At 28.9% G+C, this 22,281-nt stretch overlaps 1 protein-coding gene across 2 annotated transcripts; it reads right to left on the bottom strand.

Moving 5' to 3' along the window:
• Window positions 1–14,693: 14,693 nt before the first annotated feature.
• LOC129321233 (nicotinate-nucleotide pyrophosphorylase [carboxylating], chloroplastic-like) lies at window positions 14,694–21,500 on the bottom strand. 2 transcript variants are annotated; one of them, XM_054966936.1, is made up of 11 exons: window positions 21,288–21,500; window positions 19,306–19,341; window positions 18,796–18,938; window positions 18,416–18,549; window positions 18,276–18,339; window positions 18,079–18,161; window positions 17,169–17,252; window positions 16,916–17,068; window positions 16,475–16,651; window positions 16,152–16,219; window positions 14,694–15,108 (listed from the first exon to the last, which is right to left on the bottom strand). In XM_054966936.1, the coding sequence occupies exons 1-11, from the start codon at window positions 21,377–21,379 to the stop codon at window positions 15,012–15,014; spliced, it is 1,131 nt and encodes a 376-aa protein (XP_054822911.1). In that variant the 5' UTR covers window positions 21,380–21,500; the 3' UTR covers window positions 14,694–15,011. The 2 variants fall into 2 exon arrangements, with proteins under 2 accessions (XP_054822911.1, XP_054822912.1); XM_054966937.1 differs by having other exon boundaries at window positions 21,326–21,424.
• Window positions 21,501–22,281: the final 781 nt, after the last annotated feature.

Raw genomic sequence — 22,281 nt, forward strand, 5'->3', positions numbered from 1 at the left:
TATATAGGCAATGCTAATGCCAATGCGAAGACAAGATATTCACTAGTGTTGATCTTCCTTTATCGTTGAAACTTGAAGGATAGTGACAAATGAAAAGGATGATTTATTAGGGGAAATGTGTGGTGGTTAGAAGTCGATTATGGACACTTTTAGAGTTGGATTAATAATTAAGGTATTTTGCTTTTGTCAGAACAATTATAATTAGTTTTGGAGGAATATATTTTACACACACATATATATGGGCACAATAAAAATCAAACTCATACCTATCAAACATCAAATTTCTTATGACTATAGTGCCACGTGAATTATTAATTCACTGATAGCTTCATTCAAATTCATTTTTGCTTCCATTTTGTTGCTTCTTTTACTTTTGGGAGGGTTTGAAGTTGAACAAATCTCTACCACATCCCATTCCATTCTATTTATTTATTTATTTATTTTTACTGTTAAAAAGTCAAGCCTTCAAGTTTATTTTTTTAAAAAAAGTTATTAATTAATATGCTTTTAATTAATTTCTACCTGAAAAATATTTTTAATGTTTTTCTAATTATTTAATTAATAAATTCTCTAAAAATATTCGTATTCTAAAAAATGAAAGATAATTTTTTTTCAATTTTCAATTTTTTATTTTTGTATATTAAAGAAAAATGTGGTGCTCAAATTAAAAAATGTAGATGTGAAATCCAAGATAAAAAATAGGTTATGATGCATGACCAGCAGTGAAAAAAGTGGCTGTGGGCTTACTGCAATCAATTTCACAATTCATGATTCTTAAATAGTGTGTTTTAAGGGATTGAATTGTTTCTATTCAAAATTTATGGATTGAATTGATAATTGAAAAAAAATCAGGAATTAAAAATTATAATTTTTTCCTTTAATCTGTTTTACTCTGTCTACCACTCTTTTACAAGCAGAAAAACTGAAGAATATTGCTTAGACTCTCTGAATGTTGTGAGACAGCAAGATTGAAGCACAAGTAAATTTTTGCACCTTCCACTTCCAAAAATATAAACCTCACTCGTAAAAGGTGACCTAACTGGTTTACAATTCGCACCCAAAATTTCTATTTGAAACAATTAAATGAACAAGATTTTAGACCCCGTGCATTTTATTCGATTTGAAGATAATGAAAAAGAACAAAAAATAAGAGGAAGATTTAATGATATTAGAAAATGAAACTAAATAAAACAAATTTATATTAAAATATATATGCCATATTTTATTTTTAAAATTATCTTCCATTTAAATTCAAATATAAAAGTATGATTTATTTTATTTTTATAAATTATTCATATCAATGTAAACAAACAAAAAATAGTAAACAATTGTGTGTTAATTTTTTTTTTGGCCAAAAACAACTTGTGGTTAATTTAAATTTGCTATATGTGCCTACCAAAAATATAACCTAACATCTCATGTTTTCTTATATAAAATTTTTTTAAAATGTATTGCCTTGTGTAAATAATTTAAAACATGAAAAATTATTTGTTATTTCAAGGTGTGTGATCTCCACAAAAGTAAAATTTAAAAAACTTGTTTCTTTTTGTAGTCTTTATCCGGTTACAATTTTTAAAAATAAATAATATTTTATTTGATATTATATTGTTACATGCCATGTGATTAAAAAGTAGGAGATGCTTTTAGTGATTGTATATAGAAATGGAAAAAAACTTACATATATTTAGTCTTATGTATTTAATGTATTTATTTTCAATTAATCAAACATGTGCATTTTGATGGATTATTTATTCTATAGAAATTAACAACTTTTTTTATACTAAATATGAACAATATGATTATAATTGTATTTTTAAATAAAATAAATACATTTAATTTCCAAAATATAAATAATAACTTGTTGTATTTTATAAATTGTTATCTCGTCCATATCAAATATGGAATTTTCTAATTAAGTTGTTTACACCCCATGTATTTGATAAGTAAAAATATGACAATAATACGATTATAAAATTAAAAATTTGTTATACTAATAGGAACAATATGATTATAAAAGTATTTTATAATGAAAATAAATACATTTAATTTCCAAAAATATAAATAATAATTTGTTTTATTTTTAAATTGTTATCCGTCCATATCAATATCGCATTTTATAATTAAATAATTCATTTTATGTAAGAATTTATTTGACCTTGTATTGGAAGTTATTTATAAATTAAAAATAATTTCAATAGTATGGTATAAAAAATTAATTTTAATAGTAAATAAGAAAAGGAAATTACGTTTAAATGATATCTTGAAATTTTTCTTCTTAGCCAAAGTTATTTTAGAATTTTTTGTCTCATGTAAATTGAAGAAAATAAAAAAAGATTTTTATTTATTTGTTTAATATAATTCTTTTTGTTTCCCAAAGTATCCCACAGCAGGCAGCCATAAAATTAATTTCCTAAAAATCTGAAAGCCATTTAAGGAGTTATCATCTCTCAAGCAATCCTCCTCATACATACTTTCACATAATTGTTATTTGAATATGCATGATCTCTACATAAATTAAATATAAACAACATGTTTTATTTTAATTGTTATCATTTTCATTCAAATTTTTTAAAATACAAACAACCTCTTATTCTGTAGTGATTATATGACAAAAAGAAACCACTTGTTTATACAAAAAATGATAGTACGATTCTAAAAGAATTTTCTAGAATGAAAATTCATTGAATTTAGCTTTTTATAAAATTCTAACAACAATTTTCAATTTTATAAGTTATTAACATTTATATATGAAACAACACATTTTATAAGTTTTACCATATGCATATTAAAAACTTAAATAACATATTGTATTTCTGAAATTATTACCCAATAAATTATGTATATTACAATTTATTTAAAATCAAAAGTTAATTTGAAAAGTATAGGAGTAAAAATATGTTATTAAAAACTTCTCCTTTTATTCTCATACAAAGTATTTTATAATAAAAAATATTTATATACTTAATCTTATATACTTTTAACTTGCATGTACGTGATTTAGAATTTTCTTTTGATTACTACGTAGTTGTGTGAACAGAAGGACGGGAAAAGGCTCTGAAGGTTTAAGAATTGAGATTCCTATTATAGGCCTTGTTCTTTTGTTTTGATATGTGTGTAATTTGATAATATAATTGCCAATTAGGGACAATATATTCTTTTGTTACTTGCACCATTATATAATATATGTGTAATTTGATAATATAATGGAACTAATTCCACAATCAAATCATTTTTTCAATCAAAAGATGAACACTCATTTCTAAACTCACTTATTTTTCATAACAATACATAACTAGTGGACTCCATTTCATAAAACAAGTGTCAAGAGCCTACATCAACCCTCAAACCACACACAATGAACTATTATGAACTCATACATACACTACAGCCAACCAATCATAGATTTTTGAAATTTTCAATACCCAACCTCCTAATCACAAAAACATGAGAGGGAGACAAATATCATAAATCAACATAACAACGATCATATTTAACTAATTATATAACTCCTTACTTGCACTAGTATCTAAGTCCTAGGTAAACTTTACAATCTTATATCATATAGCCTAGGATACAAAATACACATTCAAATCATTTTCAATAATAGCACAAGTAGTCAAAATGAATCACATGTTAACCTAGTTGACAATGAACAAAACAAAATACACATAATACAAATGGTACGAGGCTTACTATTAGAATTTTCTCTGAATCCTAAGCCTTTAGTCATTTTTTCTTATCCTAATCCAAAGAGCTAGTCCCTATAATATTGAAGAACGAGAATTGAGTATATCCACTCAGTAACCAAGATCAATCTGATTTGTACAATTGCATATCAATTAATTAAAGATGGAAATGACAATTCTAATTCTTTTTGCAACTAGTCTATGCATATCTTTTAAAGGGTCGCCTCAACCACAATACTAACAATCATGTGATTGGGCATAAACGTATATCATTGCATATAATCAATAATGCATATATGGGGTCAAAATAATAACAACTATGTGGCTGTAATACGAAATGGGTGATCTATGATAACCTTATACCCTCTTGATACCTCTGACATGAACTAAGGGTTATTTAGTGGCTACATCCATAACTCAAACTAAGTAAACATTCCACTCATGAGAAGCTCCCTAGCTAAAGCTAACTCACTCACTTGTGATCCATGGTTACCCCTAACTGGTGGAGACTAGTTAGACTTGAGCCTTTCGAAGAATAAATGGGATAGTCCCTAATTAATCATGGGACAATAGCTACCTCTTAATTCCAACAGTTGGTGCCGAAACTAGCTTTCGATCATAATGTAAGCTGTATTACCACATGAATTTAACACAACTACGCATCGCCCTATAATGGAACTCCCGCCTGAATGATTATGCCAATCATACAAATGACACATAGTGTGCAAAAACTAATGGTAACATCACATCAATCACGTTTATTACAACTATCTCCATTATACTTTCTATATTTATCATACACCATATCTCATGACATTCATGGTCACATAGTATGTATGTATGTATGTATGTATGTAGGTATGGATGTATAAATTCTCATAGATAACATTGATAGCACATATAGCATACATATCACAAGGTCCTTGCCAAATTTTATCGAACATGAGTTTACAAATATTAATGAGTCTCAATTCATTTTCTGACAATTAATTAATAATACACAAAAGCATAGCTCAAAGTTTCTTTTAGTTACCTCAAACCTTTGAGAGATCAAAGTTTATCCCTCAAAACACAAACTCCAAAGCTTTTCTCAAGTTTGAATGGTACAACTTGGTTAATTACAATTCACCACAAGGATAAACATTAATATCCTCATTTGAATACTTTCTTATATTCTATCTCATCCTTTCTAATTCACATAAAAATATAATCTCCCATTATTCAATATGCCTATTAGGTTTATAAGGTTCTTATAGCCTACATTGTTACGATTGAGCCATTAAATCACCATGATGATCATTAAACACTCCCAACCACCATCATAATTGCAATTTTTTTGATAGTAACGGTCCTTGCAAACCAATAACTCTTAAAACCATTAATACTAGGTTTAAATGATTCAATAACTCTCATTAACTCTATGTGAATTAATGAATTCAGACCCATAGTTTTCTATAAAGACAAATTTATCTTTCTAAATAAACCCCAATTTTCATATTCAAGAAAAAATGGAAAGGAAGGAAGATAAATACTTAAAAAACTTACCTCTAGTGTTTATAAGCTCTAAAACACTCTCAATACTTCAATCCTTCAAGCCTTAGCAAAGCTCCTCGCATTTCTTTTTCCGTTTTTCTTCCTTCCCTCTTCTATTTTTGAACTTTGATGAAATCTTATTTTTTGCAAATTTTGCTTATAAGCAATGGCACTTGTACCACATGCCGTAACATGGGGTACAGAAAGGGGTGCTTTGGCCCTAATGACTGTGCACCACGATGTATGACATAAAGTTATTCCTCTTTGTTTTTCTTCACTTTTTGATATATTGGTGGCTTGACTTCACTTTAGACTCAATCTTAAAGCTAGAATAACAACTCATTACACCTATGAGCTCTCTATAATCACATATCATATTAATTTACTCAATTAATTTCATTTGCTTAGATAATTAGGGATTAAATTCCCCTGAATTTTACAACTTCGCATTTTTATTCCCATACAAATTTATTTTATAAAAAAAATATTTATATACTTAATCAGGCTTTAGGTGTTTGTTTTCAGTAAATATCGAATAAAGCATATGAATTTTTTGAATAAATTATTTATTATTATCTAACAATGTCTTATTATTGAAATTATCAATAATTTAAAATCTATTTTTTTATTTGATTGAATAAAAGTATGCTCTCTCTATTTAATATTATAAGGCATTTTTAATAAGAATCATACTCTAGTTAGTTAATTTGTTAAAATCAGCATTATTTCCATTTTGTACTCCTATTTAATAAGGCATGTTAATTAAAAAATTTATTAATTACAGCCTGATTAATATTATTTTTAGAAAAACCTTATTAACTATATTTTGAAAGATTCAAAATGACTTATATTTAAAAATACTTTATATTTTTGAATAGAAGGAGCTGTTGGCATATAATGCTAATTACTTAAACCTTCACTCTTATAAATTTGTTAACCATGTAAATTCAAGATACAAAAATAATTTGTTATTTCATGTTGCATAATTCACACAAAAATTAAATTTTAGATCACTTATTTTATTTTGAAATTTATTTTCCTCATGCAGCATTTTTAAATAAATAAAAAATTATTTTATTTAATTTAAAGTATATTTCCTCCCATGTAATTAAAAAATGGGATATGTTTGCAGTGATCATAAGACTAAGATAAAAGACTTGTTTATGCCATAAATATGAACAATAAAAATCTCAAATTTTTGGAACGGAAATCCATTCAACTATACTCATAAAAATTAAATAATAATTTATTATGTTTTATTAGGCCTTACACCATCCATATTAGACAGCATAGTTTATAAAGGTATTCAGCTTGTACCAATCCCGACTAGCTCGATTTTCCTGATATAATCTAGATAGGTCTCATCCTTGTCCAAACAATCAGAACAGGACGAACAAAGAGGGTTTAGGGTGAGATAGGACACATGATTACTATCAGACTTTCGCCCTATCCGAATATTTATATATATATATATATATTATTTTTTATTTTAAAAATATACATTAAATATACTCCATTCATTTAAAAATATAAAACATTTTTAACCGAATCTCAACCCATTTAAAGTAGTTATTTACTTCAAACTATCCTATCTTTTTATATTTACTTCTATTAAATACTGTATAATAAATATAAAGGCATTATCTATATGGGTACTTTAAACAAAAAGGCAATGATTACACCTCAAAAGACTAAAAATATCTTATATTTTTAACATTTAACTTTTTAAAAAATGTTTTACATTTTTTAATGAAGGGAGTATTAATTATACTAATATATAATTTTATATTTATATTAATTATATCAATTAATTTTTAATACATGTAATTTTTATTTAAAACTAAAGTTTTTTACATTAATATTTTTAATGACATATAATAAATAGGGTGATATCTTTCTTTATAATATATTAATTATAACAATACAATTTTATTCTTATATCTATCTATTAATAACTTTTATTTATATTATATTTCTATTTTTATTTTCTGAAGAGTAATTAGCTTAGCACATTTCAACTAAAGTAGAAGAATAATGATTTGATGTGCTTGGCTTGTATGTTGTTGCTACTCTTGTAGCTTAGAGATCACTTATAATTGCTATCATTATATGTTATACACTTGTAATTGTGATTTATGTAATTCAATAATTGACTTTAAATTGTTGTAATTTATGTACTTGTATTGTTTTGATTTTAAACTTAATAAATTATATGATTTAAAATTTAATGAACGTTATTATCCCGATCGTTCTCTGACATGTTCGATTTATTAGGACAGCAAGACATTTTGATCTCATCCCGATCTCTAATGGGACAAGACAACTTTCGGGATGAAATGGGACACATGAAAAAAATTTAATCTAGGTCTTTTTTTTGGAATGGGACACGAGATAGGGTACCTCAATCTCATCTCGTGAACACCCCTAATAGTTTATAAGTTGTTAGATCCATGCTAATTTTATTCAAAATATATACCTTTTATATATAGGGAGAATTTCAATAAAGACCCATTGATCATACTTATTTAAATTCAAAATCCTTAAATTTTTTTTACTATAGTCTAGAAGTACTAATTTGATATTAAATTTATAAGAAAAATCATAAATTTTTTCTTCATTTAATTAATATTAGAACTACTCCATTTCACTTGTTAATTGCCTTGCTTCACTTGTTAATTTACTTACAGAATGTTATTAATTATCCTACCCCACTTGTTCATTTTCATGTAATGAAATCAAGTGAAAGTCTACCAATGAGCAAGTGAAATAAGGTAATAAATAATTGTTTGTAAGCAAATGAATAACATATAGTATATAAATTAATAAGTTATTTTAAGATAATTTAACACCTAAAATAAAAATAAGTTAGAAGGGCAATTAATAACATTCCATAAGTAAATTAATAAGTAAAAAAAACAATGAACAAGTGAAGTAGGAAAGTTTGACATTAATTTAAATGAGGAACAATTTCATCATTTCTCTTAAAAATTTAATATCAAATCAATACCCTCTAAACTATAGTGTAATTTCCAAAATTTAGGGATTTTAAATTTAAATAAGTGTGGTCAATTGGGTCTTTATTGAAATTCTCCCTTATATTTAAATAAAAATATGATTTTAAAAAGGGAAAATGACATTAAAATTTCCTTAAATTATATAAATGACAATTTAGTCTCTTGAAGCTATAATTCCATTGAAGTCTCTAGGGTCTTCTGTATTAATAAATTTTAAATTGAAAATATAATTTTACCCTTATCAATAAATTGTGATTTTTATTCAATTATTGTGATTCTTTGAATAAAAGTTATTATTTTTTAAACAAAAGTTGTGATTTAAATTGTTATTTTGAGAACTTTTTTTTCAATAATAGAGATTACACTTGATGAGTTATAATTTTTATTTAACTCTTATAATTTGTAGAATAAAAATTATTATTTCTTAAGCAAAAGTTATAATTAGAGCTTGTTTTTAATAATAGAAATTATATTTGATAAGTTATAATTTTTATTTAACTCTTGTAATTTAAAAAAAAGTTGTTATAACAGTAAAATTATCTTTTCACTTTAAAATTATTGACAAAGAAGTCACTTGAAACTTCAGTAAAATTATAATATTGTAAGGAATCAGATTGTCAGTTATGTAATTGGGGGATTTTATTTTCATTTTCTCTTTTAAATTTTATATTGTGTTAGGAAGTATCTTGATATTATAAAATTTGGATAACAATACATATATTTATATATTTTATAATTTTTGCCTATATTAAAATTTTAAATAGAATATTTACACTCCAAATTTATATCTTATACTTATTTTATCCCAAATATAATATCATTTTATATATTTAATAAAATATAATTCAAAAAATCAACATTTTTTATTAAAAAAATATATCTATAATTTTTTTTAAGAAATATTGCGTTAGTCACGGTCAATTAGTGACCGTGTTGGCTGCAGGCCGTTGCTTTTTCCTGCGGGCAAACATGATTTAGATTTTTTTTAAAGTAATTTTAAATATTTTATATTTTTAAAAATATATTTTAAAAGTAAGGTACTTAAAACCAATCGATCAGCAAACCGGTTAAACACTGAATCATGGGTTAGTGGTTCAATCGGAGTTGAATTTGGGGTCAAATCGATCATGATTAAAATAATATAATTTAAATAAAAAGACATTAATTATAAAAATATTCAACCAAATTTAAAATTAATCTCTAATACAAGATACCAATGCAACAATAATTATAAAAATATAACCACTTAAAAGTCTAACAACAATAAAAAAATATCAATAGACAAAAACAATCAGAAATGCCAAGCAACAATAGATAAATCAATAACAGCAAATAATATAGAAACCACTCATTCTAAAATTAAAAATGCAGAGAAGGAAGAGGCAGAGCAATTAGGAAACTAATGACTAGATGATGAGGAGATTCACTGAGAGAGATAGAGGATAGTGACGTTACAACGAGTTTTGCTTCATAGCAAGCTCTACTTCACGGCAAGTTATGCTTCACGGTGAAGAGAGGAGGAGTCGAGAGCGATATGAGCTATACATCACGATACAGTGAGTTCTGCACTTCTGCTGCACCATGAGAGAGATAGAGTTTAAACTAGGAAAGCCAGGAGCTCAAGAGAGCGATGACAGTAGAACAGGCAGCGACGATGGTCGACGATCGATGAGTGGGGTTTAATTTAAATTAAGGCTAGGGATGAGTATTTAAAACTAGTGGGGGTAGGGTTCGATAGATTGATTTCAGAATTCAGAAACAAAACTAGCAAAGCTTTTTTACTTTTTTCTTTTTTTTAAACCCCTAAAATGTCATTATTTTGTGGACTTTAAAGGGTAAAATAAGATGTTTTAGGGTTTCTGAATGGCAAAAATAGGTGATCCAGTTAACTCATCTAACTTGTCAAGTTATTTGGTTTACATCGAGTTGGCCGGGTCATATCGAGTCACTCATTAACTAGGTTAGGATGAAAACTGAACTGGTGGAGAGGCTGGGTCATCGGTTCACGGGTTGACCTGACCAGTCCAATCTGATTTTTCAATAAACTGTAGTATATACAGTACATCTCTGAGGTAAATAAATAGGATTAACATTAATATAAGGTCCTACATACTGTTAGCAAAACCTATAGAAATAAAATGCTATGGGTTCATAATTCATTGTTCATGCAGATTATTGATATACTATGCCTTCTTTTTTACTTTACATACAATTGCAATTACGATTAGCATTTAAGAGGTTTTGTTTCATTTATTTGGAGTATCTCTTATCACTCTGCTGCTCTTTATAAATTATTTTTACCAATATCATCAATACCAATACAAAAAAATAAAAAAAAACTAGATGTGCATGAAATTTCAAATATACCCCTTTATAGCAAATTTAAAAAGTGATATTATATTATTTTCTCTTTCTCATGAAAGGTAATTTTGAAAATACTTTTCAAATATTACCTAAAAAATTGTACCATGATTTATAAATAAGATCAAATGAACATTCTAGAATTTTCTTATAAATAAGACCAGAGGAAGTACAAGAGTTGTGCTTTTGCTCTGCTCTATATGATCATTATAGTAGTACACATACTTCCTCCAATTTTGTATACTAGGTGCTTTTGAGAAACACATCTTATCCACTTAATAAGTCTTCAATTGATGGAATTATTTATTTCAAATTAAATTTCCAAACCATCCTTAAAAAGTGTGAGAGAGTGATGAAAAATAATATTATATAGTTTGTTTAGTTTTTACTTTTTATTTAAGAGTTATATTTGAAATTTCACTTATTCTTATTTCTTATACTTTTGTTATACTGTTATTGATGATGTTAGTAAAAATGACTTATGAAAAGGACCAAGAGAGTATTACTTCATATCTTGTGTCTTTTTGTCAATGCCCTCAACACATATATCAACTTCTTAGCTTGCATTATTTATATAGAGATATATATATACATTACACATATATAGATAACACACATATATACACACACACCACTCCATTTAAATAATAATATAAGTCATAGTTAACTAATTTATAATTTATGAATAATATGAGTTGAAAATCGTGAGGGTCTTCATTTTGCTGATTGTCCTCATCACTCCAGAATTGATGCACTTGGATTGGAGATGGATGGGTTTGTTCTTGTTGATGAGCATAGTGCATATGGTGGAATTTTAAGAGATAATACTGAAAATTGGGTTTAGGTTTTAGTCAAAAGCTGGACCATATTCCCATTGGTATTGCAAAAATTTATGACATTTTTTATGTGTTGGAATTATGTTGGAAGAAGGAATTTAGAACTATGAAATTATTTTGCGATAGTACGTATGCCATTTCAACTATCGCAAAGGACAACTATAATGATCATCCTTCTGTAATATTATTCAGGCTATAAGAAGATTTTTGCTTAGAAATTGGGATGCTAACATTCATTTTTTGTATAAAGAAGTTAACAGGGATACTGACTATCTAGCTAAGCTGGCACATAGTATTTCTTGTGATTTTAATTTGTTTCAGGTACCTCCTCATTAGGGTTCCTCTTGGTCCCTTAACGATGTCCTTATGGCTTTTCTTTCTTTGGTCTTTCTTTGTTTGTGCTGATTGCTTCTTTTTGAATGAAGTTTCCTTATTTTACTAAAAAAAATATCCACATCTTTTCATTTATATTGTCATTATTACTCTCTCTATTCTAAATTGTAAGACACTTTTAAAAAAATCTTACATACTAATAAATCTCATTAAATATACTTAACAATCTTATCTTTTCAAAATGAAAATATAAACTTTTAAAAACATTCATCATTTAATATATTGAAAAGAGAAGGGATAGAAATTAACTATAGAGAACGGGTAATATTGCAATAAACATATTTAATGAAATATTAATCTTTTCAAAGTGTCTTATAGCCAAATCTTTTCCAAAAATATCTTATAATTTGATATGGAGGGAGTCTATAAAAGCCTTGATAATAGTAATTAAAATTTCAATGCATGAACTTTTCAAAAAGAATAATAAATGAAGTAGGGATATAATTGAACAAATAAATATAAAAGTTATCTAATGTTTTATATTTTAAAAAGATACCTTATATTCTAGTCCAGAAGGAACTAGATATATATATATATATAAAAGGATTTTTTTAAAACAAATTAAAAGCAATCATTTTAAGGGGAGTTAAGTATTAAGTTTAGGCACCTTTCTCGCTAGGTTTGCCTTTGTTTAATATATGGTATCTCATTTAAAAATACATGATTGAGTGGCCTATTTATTAAGAATATTTAAAAAAATTATTAATTAAATGTTAAAAAACTAAAAATGCATTGTATTTTTAAACATATGATTAAAAACGAATGGATTATAATTTTAAAGGGAGAGAGTAAATGAGAGGATTTGCTCTTCTTGTCATCTCGAAAAAAGAAATCTTGGCAATTTTTTTTGTCATATTTTTTTTATGCAATACACAAAAAAATTTACAAATAGGATAAAAGAGTAAATTGGTCTTTAAAGTATATATCTAGAAGTATCTAGGACCATATATTCATTTTTGGTATAATATTCTTTTTTAATTTTTAAAAACAGTGAATAAAAGTTAATTTTAGTTGTTAGTTAACCAAAAATAATAGAAAAAGTTAAAAATTACAGAAAAAGGATCAACAAAATTTTTTTTGATCCTTTTCTCTATTTTTAGTCATTTTTTATAATTTTTAAGTCATTTTTCATCAATTAATGATTAAAATTAATTTTTATTAATTGTAAGAGCCATATTTCACTATTTTCAAAAAGTAAAGTGAAATTTTATATCAAAAATAAATTTATAATCTCAAATACTTCATTGCCTATAATTTAAGAATAATTTGCTTTTTTTATCCGAACAAACAGTACAATTTACTCCTTAGTGTGAAATACAAGAAACGTGTCTAGTTAAATCATAAAATAAACTACCCTTCGAGAGATCGTCATGTCGTACAAGAATGGGCAAATTACCAAAAAAAAAAAATTATTGAGTGATTTTTTTTTTGGGACTATCTGATTTCACTAGAGTGAATAAAAGTGATCATCATGAGAAAAGTGAAAAATTATTGCTCCTCCGACTTTCGTTGAATTTGGTCCATCTTAGTGAGAAGGAAATTAAATTGAACTCCTCTGTTTTTTCTTTTCTTTTGGTCTGAATTGACTTTGCTTCAATATGCAGATTCACGGGTTCGACGGACAATGTTAATTCAATTAATAAAAATTTGATTTATAATTCATAAAAAGTTTGAGATCCAATCTTATTGTCAATATGAAAACCTATTAGTGAGTAATTTATAAATACTTTTATAAATATTTTTTAAATTTTAAAGTATGCCCTAATCCTAGTAAATCTTCTAGACTCAACTTACTAAATTTTTTCTTATTAGAAAAATTTACCAATCAAACAGACCAACCGAAATTGATTCTTCTTACCGTTTATTTTTCTTTATTTGGACTATTTTATTTTTATTACTAGAAAATAAATAAAAATACAAAAAACTATTTATTTAATAGAAGTAAAAAAAAAATGTCAGAAAAGCTGAAAAGTATTGTTTGATCTCAACTTGGAAGATCAAGTTGCATATGAGACTAGCAAAGTAACGAGTTTTGAAAACGGGAAATGAAGATTTTTTTTTTTTTTTGCTGACGCGTAAGGGGAGAAAAGGGATATTGAAGAGCTGGAAAAGTAAGCCGTATTGAGAAGAAAATAAGAAAGTGACGTGGATGAAGGGATGGGGAAGATCAGCTTCACGAAAAAGTCATGGCAAAGATTTTTCCACATTTATTAGGCTTTGTAGAAAATAAATGGACACACGACTTTTCCCACATCACAGTGGACTTATTAAAGAATGAGACATACATGATGGCCCCTTTCATATAACACGGGAATCTAATGAAAAATATAAATAAATTAACATGGAATAATTCTAGTGAAATTGACAGTAATTATAAACACAAGGTTTCGACTCGAGTCTCTGTAAACAAGAAAAATGCTTTTAACGAGAAAGCTCTGATTTGAAAAAAAATGAAAAAATATCTCACTTTTATGAAAATTACTTAACATCTGGCAAACATTATAAAAATACTTCCCTTAACATTTTTCATTTCCTGGTAACCCTTCATGTACCAAACACAGTAAATAGGTTAAATTAGAACTTTAATTTTTTAACCTATGTAGATTGCATGAGCGTGCATGTGTGTATATATAAGCTATTACATGTGGATCCTAGTGTTTAAATGGTACATGAAAAAAAAAAAATGTACATGTGTTTCCCTATCAATATTTTGGGAAACTACAAATAACCCTCTTTTATATTAACCCACAACAGGTAAGACCAGGCAATATCAAAAAATACGAAAATTGAAGGAAAAAAGGAGGGGGTAAGAAGGGACAGATAAAGCATACTTCCATTGCCAAGACATGCTTCCACCATGATCCATAACGTAGAACAACAGTTATCCTATTACCAATCATACAGCATACAGCCACAAAATGGTCAAACTGTAACTTATCTGATATGCTTTGGTCACTACTTAAAACTGATGTAAAAAAAGAGGTCCAAGAAAGAAAAAAAAAGAAACGAAGTTTGTTTCAAGTATGTGATATATGTTCAATCTGACTAGTATACAGTCATTTTATTTAGGTTACAGACAACGCTGCCTCATCATTTTTGAACGCAGAAAAGCGAGAATTGGCAATAATTTATTGCATCAGGAGTCTAGATAACATACGTTATTAGTGAGAAACTTCAATGAAGCACAATTAGGCTCTTCCAGTACGCCTTCCAACTTTAAGTGCCAGCTCAGTATCAATTTTTAGGGAGATGTCAAGTGCTTTCACAGAATGAGTTAGTGAACCACTGCAGAAAGGCAAGTGACTGTAGTAATATTCCACAGCAATAATACGACTAGCGGGTTTCTTACAACAGTAAGAACCAGAATAAAATACAAGGAAAAAAAGATCATGCTTATTATGCAGGTTATTAGAACTCAACAGGTTAATTGATACTTGATGCAATTGCGAATTAGTTCCTTTTTTTTTTTTTGGGAAAAACAGTAGTTGAATTACCAAGGAAAAAAAAAATCTACTGAAAATATAGGATTTCATCTGAATTCCGATGGATGGTAAACAGCAACACAAACACATCCTGCACATAAATATACTATCAAGGTTTTCTAAGTCACAAATATAAACTGGGGAATAAAAATATAAAACAGTATGAGATCTAAGAACTCAACTTGGCATCATGAATAGTGAATCCTCTTCTAACCCCCCCCCCCAAAAAAAAAAAAAAAACCTTCACTCCTCTTTTCAAAAGAAGTTGAACGAAAAAAGAAAAATTATGATTTCTCATGTGCTCAAAATATGATGATTTTAATCATTTCCCCCACGAAATGAAATATATTCAAACTGGTTGAAGGGAAAATAATTGAGCATTTTAATTATCTGTCTCACGACAAGTTGTTTATTAGTTAAGGACATATACCAAAAAGCATTTACAAAGCTTTAACAATTTTTCCCGACAAAAAACCAAAGCCTTGTATTCCATCAGTTAGAAGGACATTTAGACCTAGAATGAGTTTGAGTGTTCTCCAAGAAAATATAGAAATTATGAACAAGAACTCCACCAAGGAAGAGTACCACACTCTATTCCCAGATAAAAAGGTCAATTTTTAATCTGAGATATCCCTACTCATCATTTATCTGAATAAGTGATAATTTTGGACATGGGTAATCTTTCAATTTTTGTTTTTTTAAATCTTTTGTCTTGGACATGCCTATTCTGATTTATTTCACCAGCACATCCAATATCAAGGAATTGACTACCAAAAGAAAAAAGGGAAGAAAAATGCATGCCCATATCAGAGGTTTGGAGTTGCATTTGCAGGAGGACACTTTTACCTTGAAATGTAGGTTACTCCAGATTGCCCAATTTGATGTACTGTTTCAATAGTAACATTGCCAGATGCCTGTTATCACGACAGAGACACATTGGAAATTAGTTACTACACTGATAAAGGGGCAATATTTACCGTGAAGTTAACCTTGAACTCTTATAAGATAGAATGCATTACATTTAAACCGAATGGCTACGCAAACAAGAACAAAAGGACTGGAGAAGTAGCAGATAAACTAACAAATGCCAAAAAGAAGACTTCAGCAAGGAAGATGATAGTCTCCATGGTACCAGAAATATCATACTGAAATTTGTTAGCATTGCATACCTCAGTCTCAAATCTCCCATTGACCAACTCTACAGCTTCTTTAAGCATAGATATGTCAACATCCCCATTTGCTAGAGGCACAACCATATTATCCAACATAATTCGGGTAAGAGAAGTCTTTGTTTGGGATGCATAATGTAATGCTTCTTTCACTTCCTCAAGTGTCCTGGTCTCAACCTGGGAAAAACACAAGTACCTTAAAACTACCCTAGCTTCTGCAAGGCTTGATCCTGCACATGCATGGATAGCCAGAGAATAAACACCAAAAAGCCTATGCTCTCACAGTGATCACATGGACAACATAAATTTGAAGTCGGTAGTCAGCAAAAAATCAAGAATTTAAGTAATCTTGACATAAGACGAAAACAATATCCACGTGCATCGAATGCTCATAACAGCCTCAAAATGAACAGCAAAAAGATATGTCAAAGTAACAGTCACCTCTACTGGCATTTGAAGATCCCTTTCCTTTAAATACAGGTCAGCAGCTCTAAGAGCATTAGTTAAACCTCCAGCTATTGATATATGATTATCTTTCATCATTATCATATCAAACAAACCCATCCTATGGTTACGACCACCACCAATCAGTACCTACAAAATCAGATGTATAAAAGCTGATCAAGTATGAATTTCATTATTAAAAAAAAAATGAAATGCTCTATTACTGTAGATATAAGGAAGAGATTCAGACCGCCCACTTGTCCAATAGTCGTAAACCTGGAGCAGTTTTTCTGGTCTCCAAGATATATGCTGGGTATGCTGCATCTGCCATTTTCTATAAACAACATTAATCTAGAAAGTAGTCCAAATACATAACAAACGTATTAAAAAAAAAAAAAAAATCACTGGTCAATGTAAATGGTGAGATATCATATTTTACTATCTTTTTCAACTCGCAATGGATAATTTTTCATACTTGTGGCCAAAACATGTTGATTACTTTAACTACAAAATTATATGCAAGGCCAATATTACAAACAGTTTATGATAGTCATTTAGACAACTCATACAACAGTCAGATGTGGCAGGAAACATGTCCTATTTTTTATTTAATGTAATGTAAAATTTTAGTTTTGAATGTAAAAGAGACCTCCACAATGGGCCAACTTCCTGGTTATAGTATGAGACAGATCAGCAAAAATGAAATGATGAGTCTGTCATTCATGATAAGAAGGAATATGCTCAGGGTATTTATAGACTAAGAGTCTTGTAACTGTTGTTTAAATAACTCACTTAATCACAGCAGGACAACAACTACGATACAGTTAATACAACTAATTCGTAACCATCTTGACACTTCAACCCAGGTCCCTCCCCTTCAAAAGTTTAAAACTGGGCTACAAAGTCATGAGCAGCTGAGCTACATATGAAAGCTAGAGACTTGTCTAATTTGACCAGTTATTGCAATTCTAATTTATAATTGCAGGCATTGCCAATAAATGGTACGAAAGCTTGTTAGTATCCCAACAGGGACCATTAGAAATGGCATCCAGTACTAGCTAATGTAGTTCACTGAGAGGTTCCATTGGCAATCAGTTTCTTGTAAAGAAAAAGCAAATCGAAGAAAATTTAATAAAAAGATGTACTTAAAGAAACAAAACCTTAGTTAAGGTTGCAATGCCACTCATCCTCTGCATAAAGTTTAGCACTACCCTTTCAGCTACTACAATGTTGTGCGCCCTTCCTACACATAAATTAAGGACAATTAGTAACAGCCTTTTAGAACATTATCCCAATTCTGCTGATGATTTTCTTTCATTTTTGCTTTTGCAGCTACATCTCCCCTTAATTTTCTTACCATGAACTTTTCCAAACTGGAGCCCTTTATGAATATAATCTCCATCGTTTTGAGACCACTCCACCTGAAATTAACCTTACAATGCCTCAACCACATACTAACTGAACAAGAAATGTAATCTCATGACGTTACCTTCATACCCTTAAAGATGGATCAACCTCATGAAATATCATCTCTGCTAGTGCAATGCCAGCAATAATGCCATCCTCCTTTGCCAAAAAATAAGCATCCACTTCCATGTCAAATGGAATGGTGGCCAAGCATGTAACATCACCTAATGAAAGACATGGTAACCAATGCCATTTATGCATTTATGATTTACTAATACCAAATTAGATAGTAAACATCAATATTGCTTTTTAGAGAAGCCCCAGCAATATCACAAGACTGTTTTAAATTATAAGAAACAAAACAGATAGTGACTCATCAATTTAATTATTATTATTATTATAAATAGAGATCCAGAACAGGAAAAAGGGAAGTTTATGCAAGACCCTCAGGAGAAAGGTTAAATATAAACCTTGATCACCAGCATCCTCTGCAAGTGCTGACTTGATTATGTTCTTCAAGTCATAAGTGGGATGCATGGGAGGCTTAATTGCAAAGGACTTAGATGATATTGTAGAGCTTGTGATGTCAGTGGCAGACATTTTAACAACCTTCCTGCAGTTGTGCATAGCTGAAATGAGTTGACCAACAAATACGTAAAGACTTAATTTGTACTCATACAGAACTGTTGGACCTGTTCGATTCCTGATTTCAAAAACATTTTTCATGTTTTTAGAAATAGAAAAACTTGTTTGACATAACAGTTCTTGTTCAGTTTCCAAAGTATGTTACTATGCAATATGCATAGAAAACAGATAAAAGCTGACAAGGTTCCATTTTCTTTTCTCTGTTTTCTCTCAAAAAAATAAAAAAATTATTATTAGTATTTGATATATAAATTTTGAAAATGACCAAATTAGTCATTTACATTATTATTTTGAATTACTATTTAGAAAAGATCAAATTGATCAAGGGAACTTACCTGATTTTAGATTGGCCAGGAAAATTGGGTGAGAAGCTGCAAGAAATTGATGTTATATAAGCATTAGAAAGGCTTCAAAAACTTCCTTATTCATTGCAAACATAAACCGAAGAAAACTTAGTAACATGAAACAGATACATTTAAGGTATGCTTGGTAGAAATAAAAGTGAGAGGAGTGAAAATGAAAGGTTTGGGCAGAAAAAGTGAGGGAGAAATGAATTTATTATACAATTAAGAACATATCATGCCTTTTTTCTTCTATCTGTTATTAAAACAAGCACATAACTACTCTTGAAGGTCTCAACCTATGTTGTAATGCTAAACTCCATAAAGTTAATGTCTACTCTAATTCAATGAAAAATTTATCCTCATCGAGCATGACTACTCTAAAAGACACCGGCTTTTTGACATTATTAGGAAAATTTAAGACCTCACCAAAAAGGATTAGGTCACTTTCAACCATGTTTATAGGGAAGCTAACAGATATTCTGACTTGCTCGCCCGCCAGCCATCTTGGGATAAATTTGATATTAGGATTCTTGATAATCCACTGCCTAAATGTAGAAACCTTATGGTTTTAGACATCACTTGATTTTGTCACTTTTGCATGGTTATGCCTTGGTCTTGTATTAAAAAAAAAAAAAAAAAGCACACAAGGTAAATTTATTTTCAATAATCTCCTTTCCCAGCCCTCTGCCAAGCACAACAACAACAACAAGCCTTTATCCCACTAGGTGGGGTCGGCTACATGGATTGCAAGACGTCATTATGCTCTATCATTTATCAAGCTTTTAGGAATATTATTAATTAAGAGATCGCGTTCAATAACTTCCAAGAGTGTTCTCTTAGGCCTTCCTCTACCTCTCTTAATCGGACTCAAAGTTATATGTTCCACTCTTCTCACTGGTGCCTCCCTTGGTCTTCTTTTTACATGCCCAAACCATCTCAATCAATTTTCTACCATTTTTTCCTCAATAGGTGCCACCCTCACTTTTTCGCGTACATGCTCATTTCGAATTTTATCTTTACGTGTATGTCCGCACATCCATCGTAACATTCTCATCTTTGCTACTCCAACTTTATGCTCTTACTGTCCTGTTAGAGCCCAGCATTTATTACTATATAATGTCCGCTCATCTGTCCAACCGTCCCCATTTTAACTACCTCATCCGTGTTTTAGCCTCCAATTTTATAATTCTCCTCCCCAGGCAATTGGACTATTTTCTGTCTCAAAAAATGTGAAGCAAAAGGAAAAGATAAAGAGGAATTTTTTTTTTTTTACCATTCTTCTTCCGCCCTTGTGTTAGATAATCTCTTCTGAAATTTCCTATTTCTCCTCTTCTATATCTTTTCAATCTTAACAGTACATCCAAGATCCAACTATTGTGCCTTCGATTCTGGACGCCCCAAGTCTCAATCCCCCTGTTCTCAATCTATTATTCTGATACCTTTCTTTTGGTGTATTTTCCTTTCTATTCTATTGGGACTTGAAAGTTATTTTCAAGAGAATAGTAACTCCAACGTGTATATTCAATTCTCTTTTCATTATAAGGGAAGAGTGCCATGTACTTCCAGAGTGGCTTAGTCCATTTTTCTACACAAGACACTGCCTAAAACTCAATGTGAATCAAAATATTTGGCAAAAAAGAGCACTTCCATGTGCTAACCCAATAGGCAAACAAAAACTATGGAACTAGAATAACTTGCCTAAAACCATGTAGCTACATGATTCTAATAAAGAAACAGCAGGATGAAACATGAGCAAGGTTCAAGATTAATTAAAAGTTTGACTCCGTTACCTATAATCGACTCTAATTTGCGGTTTTTCTACCTAAAACGCGGCAAAAAGAGACAAACCAGTGATAAATGAGACTGCATTCAAATTTGACTAAAGCACGAATTGCAATCCTGATGATAGAAAAAAGTAAAATTGAATTGGAGAGCACGAAAAGAAAGATGCGGGAGTGGAAGGGAAAAACAACCCAGGTGGAAATGGAGTTTTATGACGCCGTGGCACTACCGGAATCGAAGAGAGCAGCAACCGCGAGGAGGAGACCACAAAAGAGAAAGTCATCCAGAAAGAGAGGAACCTCAAGGGAGAGGCTGAATTCGACAGAGAAGATGGTGAAAAGCGAAATCTCACCGACGGCAGCCGGAGCTTGGCGGCGGACAGTACGGTGCAAGCTACTTTTTAAAAAGTTGTTCGGGCAGAGTTCCTGGGAATTTATTGTTTTTTTTTTTTTTATGTGGATGAAGAAAAGTTGATCACTTTAACTTTTTTTTTTTAAATTTTTACATTTTTTAAATTATTACTCCAGTCTGTTTAGCTTTAAAAAATAAATTAATTCTCGAATTAATATATTAAGATTAATTATAAAGATTTTTTCAAATGAAGAGTTTAATATGTATATATTTTTAAATGAGAATAAGTTAATTTTTTTTAGAAAAATAAAAAAATAGATTATTCGTGAAAGCTAACTTATTCTTATTTAATTGCATATATGATATATTTTAAATCATCATCATGCTTTACATGTTATTTAATTTAAGGGTTAATTTGTGAATTAAAATAAATATAAAGAACTGAAATGATAATTTAAGAACATGTAAGGAGGATTAATAAAAACTAAATTTAAAGATTAAATTGATAATTGAGATAATTTAAGAGACTATTATTTCTTTTTCATGTAAATTATAAATTGGTATAACAAAATAATATGTTGAAAACTTTTATCACATAATTTAAAATTGAGAAATTATTCATCCGTAACAAAAAATTTAAAAACATGATCTAAAAGAAAACAATGTTAAAAGGATCTATTGTCATTAATATATCACATTTTATTAGTAATCAAAAAAACTAAAAAAAAAACTCCTTCCATTTAAAAATATAAAGTATATTTTGAAGAGTTGAATATTCAAAAATATAAGATATTTTTAATTTTTTAAGGTATAATCATTGTCTTTTTTTTTTAA

The sequence above is a fragment of the Prosopis cineraria genome, unplaced genomic scaffold, assembly GCF_029017545.1.
Source record: "Prosopis cineraria cultivar Desert tree isolate PC_DT_omini unplaced genomic scaffold, ASM2901754v1 PC10, whole genome shotgun sequence".
Lineage (NCBI taxonomy): Eukaryota > Viridiplantae > Streptophyta > Magnoliopsida > Fabales > Fabaceae > Prosopis > Prosopis cineraria.